Source organism: Phaseolus vulgaris, chromosome 11, assembly GCF_000499845.2.
Source record: "Phaseolus vulgaris cultivar G19833 chromosome 11, P. vulgaris v2.0, whole genome shotgun sequence".
In the NCBI taxonomy this organism is placed as follows: Eukaryota; Viridiplantae; Streptophyta; class Magnoliopsida; order Fabales; family Fabaceae; genus Phaseolus; species Phaseolus vulgaris.
Window position 1 is genome coordinate 4,756,510 of NC_023749.2, and position 8,843 is coordinate 4,765,352.

Here is an 8,843-nt window from a genome sequence, read left to right on the forward strand (position 1 = left end):
ACAACAAAACTATTTATATTAGTACATACATGCCTTAGAAACTGTGTTTTTCTTTTCCATCTAAAGATTATGAAAAGGTGATTTTCTTCAATTAGCTTTTCAATCTGAGGGAGGAAGCATTAATTTATAAAGTAATGAAGGAAGATGGTTAATTTGTGTCTTTAAAGGGCACAATTGGAGGCATATTGTGAAGGTTAGGTAATAAATAGAGTTCCAAAGAAGTGTGAGATGTAAACCATGAAATTAGTTTAATTGCTTGTCCCTTTCCTTTTCTTTTTGTAGCTACATTTCATCTATTAAATGCACTTCCAAAGTTTTAGATGCACAAAGCTCATTAATTACCTTATTATCTATCATTCAACTCTCAAACCATCACAACTTTTAAAACTTTGAACTTCAATTTATCAAAGTTGTTTTTTCTTGAACCTCCATACCTTTTTCTACCATCCCAGTGAAAATATGATTTTGTAAAAATTACATTACGTCCTAAAAAAAAAAAAAAAAGTACATTACGGATTGTAGAATTCGAAAGATATTTTTGGATCCGTATTTACCTTTTTAATTCTACACTTCGAAATTTTTTTTTCTATTAAAATGTTTTAAAAAAAATATTATGAATTATAGAATTCAGAATATTCTAAATCTAGAAATATCTTATGAATTTTATAATTCATAATGTATTTTTTTTAATTTATATATTTTGGATTGTAAAATTTAGAATATTTTTTATGAATTTGAAAATATGTTCTGGATTTGATAAGGTATTTCCAGAACAATAAAGACTTGTTGAATTCTAGAATTTATAGTTTTTTTTAATTACCCGTTCTAAAATAAAAAAAATCAATAAAATAAAATGTATTTTTGAAATTTTAAAATGTATGGATGTGCCAAGAGAAGTTATGGAAGTGCAGGAAGAAACAACAATTTTTCAAATGCATCAACGTTGCGAACAAAATTAATGATTCATAAAAGTGATAGTGTAAAAAAATGAAAAAGAAATGGAAAAGGGTATTAGTATTTGTGTAGCTTAGTGAAATTCATAAAATGCATAAGAAAGTTCAAAATAAAAATAGCGAATATTTCATGCATTCATGAAATTTGAAAAAAAAAAATTTAAGAAAAATCATTTTACCCACAACAACGAATAGAATATTTTTAAAAAATGTATACAAATGATGTCTAGAACTTAAATTAATTCAATTAGCACAATATTATTTTAATTATTAATATCCATTATATTTGACGTGGAAGAAATTTAAGTGTTGATTAAATTGATTTAAGAAATTAAAAATATCATTTAACTAATTAATTAATTTAAGAAACATAAATTGATTTCCTTTTAAAGTGTTGATTTAGTAACATACAAATAATTAATTAATAATACTTTTATTTTTTCTCTTTCGTCACATCACATTACCAATAGAAAGTTAGGTTGAGTTTAAAGATCATAACAATATCTGACTTTATTGTAAAGAAATAATTAATGATATAATTTATTATTTTACCAAAATAACCTTGACATGAAATTGTGAAAGAATTGAATTGAATTAAAATAAATATAAATATTTGTATATTAAGGTTGAAACATATATTCATATGTTTAATTTTTGAAAGTTGTGATTAAAAAGAAAAATAAATAATTTTTTTACAATTGTTAATTGATTTACGAAAATTTAACATATTAAAATATTGAAACATTTAATTGAAATTATGAAGATTTTTTATGAATACAAGTTGATAATTTTTTTATTGTTTGAAAATTGTTAAAGCCCACTCAATTTTGCATTTATCATGTTATGTATACCAAATAAAATCTTCCATAATCATTTATCATATAAAGCTTAACTGTTAAGAACCAAATGATAATGGAGCATCATATTAATTAATTACAAAAGATATATATAATTGGTTATGTTAAACATGTTAATTGATTATGACATGTATTGTAATCATTTAAATTTAAACATGTCTTTTTAATAGTTTATCAAACTATCTTTCACACACAATTACATTCAAACATCATGCATGTTCAAAATTAAATTCACATATTAGAATAAATTGGTAATTAATCATGGTCAAACTTTCCACTTAAATCACCACACTTTAGAGGAAGTGTTTTCTCCTTTTTCCTCTCATTTCTTTCTACACAAATCATCTCAAATTCACTCCAGTTATCACATTGAAAACAGAAATCGAACTCTCTATCCCTTGTAAAATTAGTTTGTCAAATTACGGACTAAACTTTATATATAAACTGGATATATGTACCATTATTCTATAGTTTTTTTTGTGCATGACACAATTTTCTGTATTTTAAGATTTTATCTTAGACTAATTTAATTTGGTGGAGAAGTAAATAAAATCTAATTAAAAGTTCTTTCTGTCAAAAATCAAACTCTGTTGGGCAAATGGTTAGGAATTGAATTTAGCATCTTAACTACTTTTCTGGAACTTGTGATTAATTGGTGGAAAAGATACATGATTTGAACAGAAAAGATCATGAAGCAGGCACAGAACAAGTGAAAGAAAAAGAAGCAACAAAAATAGAGTGGAACTTGGTGAGCTGGAAAGTGGGAGAAAGAATGGAATTAGCCAAATAAGGGACCAAAATGAATGGTTTGAGGTGTGATGTGATGTTTTGTGTTGTTCCAGCTTCCAAGCCATTAGCCACACCTGATGAACAAAGTAACATTTGGAAGTGGTGGCTAAACATAGACTAGTCCAAGCATGAAAACATTGAATTGCATTAACTTCCTCATTTATTAGCTTCACCAACACTTTGCCCATACTTATAGAAGTAGCAGTTTTGTGTCATTTAATGCACCGTCTCTCCCTCACCCTCTTGTCTGCAACAACAACAATACCCTGCAACTACCCTCAACAATCTATCTACATCTTCTTCACTTTCACTTCACCTTCCCATCTCCAACACCCCAAATGCATTGCAAGACTTTTCACAATGTGGGGTGGCGACCTCATTCAAACACCATGCACCATGTCTCCAGTTGTTGATGCAAACATTTGGATTTGGAGCCTGCTTTTAAGTAATCTTTTATCTTTCTCACCTAGCCAACAAGAAGCATGGGATTTTCTGTAGTGAGTTAAGAGTCTCTTTCGTGATGAAAACATTTGGAAGTGGCAGAATATTTTTGTTCCTATCTATTTGCCTTGCTTCTCATGACTGAAATGAAGAAGATTCTCAATTTGCTGGCTATTTTACACCTTCAATCAATCCGTACTCCTTTTTCTTGCATTGCTAGTTATTCATAGAGTCTGTACCAAATCGCGAGGTAATGGTGTTATCATGGTGTTTTAGTTCTGAACAAAATGAAGTTTGCAAGACTTGTTTTTCCCTCTAGACTGCACTAGCCTTACCAACCAGTTTTCTCTCTGGGAAATCAATGGAAGCAAAGCCATGAGCTATGACCAAACAAATTTTTTATTACTGTTGGTGAATATTCTGCATTCTACATTTTTATCTGGGTAATGTTTTGGTTTCTTTGTATTATGGGGATCTCACCAAAATATCAATTATTGAATGTGAATCCATGTTCAGTTAGGCTTATATTTGAGCTGGTGGTTTTATCATACTTGTGGTTACAAGTTACAAGCCTTGGTTCCATGTCATCCATTGCCATCTCATACGGCGAAAAGGGTTCTGTGTTTTGTGGTTTGAAATCTGATGGCTCTCACACAGTGACATGTTATGGATCCAACTCAGCCATAATCTATGGAACACCAACTCGTTTCTCATTTCTTGGTCTAACAGGTGGAGATGGCTTTGTCTGTGGGCTTCTAATGGGTTCCAATCAACCGTACTGCTGGGGTAGCAGTGCCTACATTGAAATGGGAGTGCCTCAACCTATCATCAATGGAGCACAGTACCTAGAAATCAGTGCTGGTGATTACCATGTTTGTGGCTTGAGGAAACCTTTGGTTGGAAAACACAGGTACAGTTCCTTGGTTGATTGCTGGGGCTACAACATGACCAAAAACTATGTGTTTGGGGGACAGATTGAATCAATCACTGCTGGTTCTGAATTCAATTGTGGTCTTTTTTCTCAGAACAGAACTGTGTTCTGCTGGGGTGATGAGACTAATAGCCTAGTGATTAGTTTGATTCCACAAGACACGAGATTCCAGAAAATTTCAGCTGGTGGGTATCATGTGTGTGGAATCTCAGAGGGAGTGAATTCCAGGACTGTTTGTTGGGGGAGAAGCTTGAACCTTGGGGAAGAAATTTCAGTGGCACATGCAGGCCAAGGAAACGTTGATTTGGCACCAAATGATCCTATGCTTTCTGTAGTGGGAGGGAAGTTCCATGCATGTGGCATTAAGAGCTATGATCGTGAAGTGATTTGTTGGGGCTTTATCATCAAACGAAGCACTCCATCTCCTAGAGGGATTAAGGTTTTTGAAGTTGCAGCCGGTGATTACTTTACTTGTGCAGTTCTTGCTGAGAAATCTCTTATGCCTTCATGTTGGGGAGTTGATTTTCCCACCTCACTTCCTTTAGCTGTTTCACCAGGGATTTGTCAACCTGCTCCATGCCCTCCTGGTTCCTATGCCATTGATCAGCATAAAGGTCTCTGCAAATCACCAGATTCTCGTGTTTGCATGCGATGCAGTGGTGGTTGTCCTCCTGAAATGTATCAGAAGAGTGCATGCAATTTGGCTTCTGATAGACTATGTGAATATAACTGTGCCTCTTGTTCTTTATCCGAATGCTTCTTGAACTGCTCGTCTTCAGATTCCTCTGCTTCCTCTCGGAAGAAAACTGAAAATTTTTGGGCTTTACAGTTGCCAGTTGTCATTGCTGAGATTGCTTTTGCAGTTTTCATAGTTAGTGTGGTGTCAATAACTGCAATTTTATACGTCCGCTACAGGCTAAGAGATTGTGAGTGTTCAAAAGGGTCAAAGGGAAAGAAACTCAAGGGGAGTTCTTCCCTGCAAAACGAGAATAAGGTGAGGCCAGAGTTTGAAGAGTTCAAGATCAGAAGGGCTCAAATGTTCACCTATGAGGAACTAGAAAGTGCAACTTGTAGATTCAAGGAAGAGTCCATAGTGGGGAAGGGGAGTTTCTCGTGTGTGTTCAAGGGAGTGTTGAAAGATGGGACAGTTGTTGCTGTCAAAAGGGCAATAGTGTCTCCCAACATGCAGAAGAATTCCAAGGAGTTTCACACTGAACTTGACTTGCTCTCAAGGTTGAACCACGCTCATTTGCTGAACCTTCTAGGCTATTGCGAAGAAGGTGGAGAGAGACTTCTTGTGTATGAGTTCATGGCTCATGGCTCTTTGCACCAACACTTGCATGGAACAAACCAAGTGTTGAGAGAAGAGTTAAATTGGATAAGAAGGGTGACTATTGCAGTACAAGCAGCACGGGGAATTGAATATCTGCATGGATACGCTTGCCCTCCTGTGATTCACAGAGACATCAAGTCCTCAAACATTCTCATCGATGAAGAACACAATGCAAGAGTGGCTGATTTTGGTTTATCATTGTTAGGCCCTGCAGATAGTGGTTCACCACTGGCTGAACTCCCAGCTGGGACTCTCGGCTATCTTGATCCTGAATACTATAGGCTTCATTACCTCACAACCAAATCAGATGTGTACAGTTTTGGTGTTCTTCTTTTGGAGATTCTAAGTGGTAGAAAAGCCATTGACATGCAATATGAAGAAGGGAACATAGTGGAATGGGCAGTGCCTCTTATAAAGTCAGGAGATATAACTGCAATTTTGGACCCGGTTTTGAAACCCCCTCCTGATCTGGAAGCCTTGAAGAGAATAGCCAATGTGGGTTGTAAGTGTGTGAGGATGAGAGGGAAAGAGAGACCCTCAATGGATAAAGTAACAACAGCTTTGGAGAGAGGTCTTGCACAGTTAATGGGAAGTCCATGCATTGAGCAGCCTATTTTGCCCACTGAGGTTGTTTTGGGAAGCAACAGATTGCACAAGAAATCATCTCAAAGATCCTCAAACAGGTCAATTTCTGAGACTGATGTGGTAGAAGCTGAGGATCAAAGGTTTGAGTTCAGGGCACCCTCATGGATTACTTTCCCCAGTGTGACATCTTCTCAAAGGAGAAAGTCATCAGTGTCTGAGGTAGATGTTGATGGAAAGAATAATGCAGCAGAAGGTAAGAACATGGCCAATGTTGGAGGTGATGTTTTGAGAAGCCTTGATGAAGAGATTGGTCCTGCTTCTCCAGGAGAGAGCCTGTTCTTGCAGCACAACTTCTAACAATGTATGTCAAGTTTGAGTTCTGATATGTGATTGTGGTAAAAAATTGTGACAAGATTTTCATCCACAGAAGCTGTTACCAACACTAATGTACTACTGTTTCATGTAACTTTGTTTATTGAGTCTGATTATTGATGCACTCTAACTATTATTAAGGATCTTTTCTATAAATAAAGTTGTGTAATCATAATAGAAGTTTATTGTCAAAAAAAAAAAAAAACTATAAAAAATGCCCTCACGCAGGATCGAACTACGAACCTTCAGTTTACAAGACTGACGCTCTACCACTGAGCTATAAGGGCTTGTTGATAGTTAATGAAACTTCTATTTTATATACGATATATTTTGTATTCAATGACAACATCAATGATTAATTTTGGATACTTTAGAACTTAAATTGGATACATAAGGACTAAGATTAAATCATACAAGCAGAAAAATAAAAAATAAAGAAAAGAAAAATTAGAAAAAAAATTTAGACTTAGAGGATATTTATACACACCTTAAACACTAAGGCAGAGAAGGCTATTGTTTGAGGCAAATCTAAGAGAATTTTTTAAATAAAAAAGAAAGATTTTTTAGAGAATATTTGCACTTATTAAAGAAATCCACTAGTTTTTATATCATGTTGGTCATGTTCTTAGTTATTATGTTGAATATTATTAGTTATTGTTTTTAGTTCTATTTATGCATACTAATACATGTAAAATTTAATTTTAATTGTGATTTTGACATTGGACTTAATTATTTATTTTGGATAAATTCTTTCTATACTTTATATCTTTTTTCTACACTCTATATTTTTTTTTTAATTTCAACAATACATTTCTTAGTATACTAGAGAGTGTGGTGTCTTTTTTATTTTCAAGCAATGGTGGTTGCTTATAGTGACTGGTGGTGAACATTGGTGGTTGAGGTAAGTTTTATGGTCTTTTTACTATGGTATTCGCTTATTTTCTTTTTCATATTTTTGTAAGTCACAACACTGAGTAAAAAACCCAATGAAATGCAAGAATGGAGTACAAAACTAAAAAAATTATTTTCACACGTTGAATATAACGAATCTTCTCGTCAACTCTCTTACACACGCTCAAATGATAAAATTGCTCTCAACCATTGCGCTCGAAAAATAGTAGAAGTGTTGCACCTGGAAGGGAGATATGGAAGTGTGGGAAACAACTGATATTATTTGAAAATGTGAGGTTATGTTTCATTTAGGATTATTTAAATTTTTTAAAAAAAAAGAAAAACTGAATTTTCACAACTAATATGATGGTTTTTTTTTAAAAATTACTGAATTAAGTACATTTTTTAAATTGTGTATTTTGATAAGTTATCATTAAACTTACAACTTTACAACTATTTTATATATATATATATATATATATATATATATATTTTTTTAAATAGAAGTCTCAACTTCTCTTATATATAATTATTAAAAAAATTGAAATCTCAATTACTTCTATAAAAAAAAATAGTCATTAAATACATAAACATTATTTTAAATATTACATATTATTTTTTCAAACATAATTAATTTGGAAACTTTATCTTAATATTAATATTTAAGCTAAATCTTAATGTCTAGGATGACTTTCAGCTTGCTAATCAATCCAACTCATAAGTAACTAATCAATTTTTTTCCAAAAAAAATATAATAAAAAAAGTTTGCCCTCACGCAGGATCGAACTACGGACCTTCAGTTTACAAGACTGACGCTCTACCACTGAGCTATAAGGGCTATTGATGTTAATCATTTGATACTTTTGAATAGGAATTTAAGTATTTGGTAATAGTTTAAGATTTTTTTTTCTTCTTTTCTTTGCTACATATATCTTTACCTATGTATTGATTAAGTTTCTCCTATTTAATGTTATTAAAAAATAAACGTAAAATATTATTATTATTATTATAAGTGATATTTAAATTTGGAATGAGTTTGCTCATATAAGAAAAAAAGTTGTGAGAATTTACAAGGGTGGCTAAACCTTTATGAGATAACAAAATAATTAAGGAAAAAAATATAACATTATAAATTGAATTGTAAAAGGTATGTGATGATGATAATGCCAATTTACTTCATGTGTCAAATCTTATATTCACCAAATTATGTCCCTTGACTATTTATAATATTCTTATCTAGTATTGCAAATTAAATTAGTGTATTCTTTTGGTCAATTAAGAAAAATACGTAAATTAGGTTGGTATGAATTGAATAGAAAATATTTATCAATTTTGTCAGATTTATTAAATTATTGAAGAAAAAATATTATTTGGTTTAGAAAAACTACTTTAATAATTATGATAATTATCTATAACAATTAATGAAGAGAATTATTTTAATTAGTTTACACATTTATTTTTCAAAACTATTCCAAGTATAATCACCTTTGTATTTTTTTTCACTTATTATCCATTTTTCAAACAATGAATTTTGTTCTTAACTACTATTATTAATTGTTTAAAACTCTCTAAATATGAATTTTGATAGTATAAAATACTCAGTTAACATGTTATCTAACATAAATTTCAAAAATGGGAATGAAAACTGTATTTTTTAAATTTAGTAGTTGTATTAAACTTTTGAATTTTTC

General features: G+C 31.8%; 1 protein-coding gene and 2 non-coding genes across 3 annotated transcripts; 1 reads left to right on the forward strand and 2 right to left on the reverse strand.

Moving 5' to 3' along the window:
• The first annotated feature begins 2,692 nt into the window (after positions 1-2,692).
• Positions 2,693-6,355, forward strand: LOC137807012 (serine/threonine-protein kinase-like protein ACR4). The gene has a single exon (XM_068607458.1). It carries the CDS (start codon positions 3,487-3,489, stop codon positions 6,244-6,246), a length of 2,760 nt encoding a protein of 919 aa, XP_068463559.1. The 5' UTR covers positions 2,693-3,486; the 3' UTR covers positions 6,247-6,355.
• A 121-nt stretch (positions 6,356-6,476) lies between these two features.
• TRNAT-UGU (transfer RNA threonine (anticodon UGU)) lies at positions 6,477-6,548 on the reverse strand. The gene has a single exon. It is a non-coding gene; the product is annotated as a tRNA-Thr (tRNA).
• A 1,370-nt stretch (positions 6,549-7,918) lies between these two features.
• Positions 7,919-7,990, reverse strand: TRNAT-UGU (transfer RNA threonine (anticodon UGU)). The gene has a single exon. It is a non-coding gene; the product is annotated as a tRNA-Thr (tRNA).
• Positions 7,991-8,843: the final 853 nt, after the last annotated feature.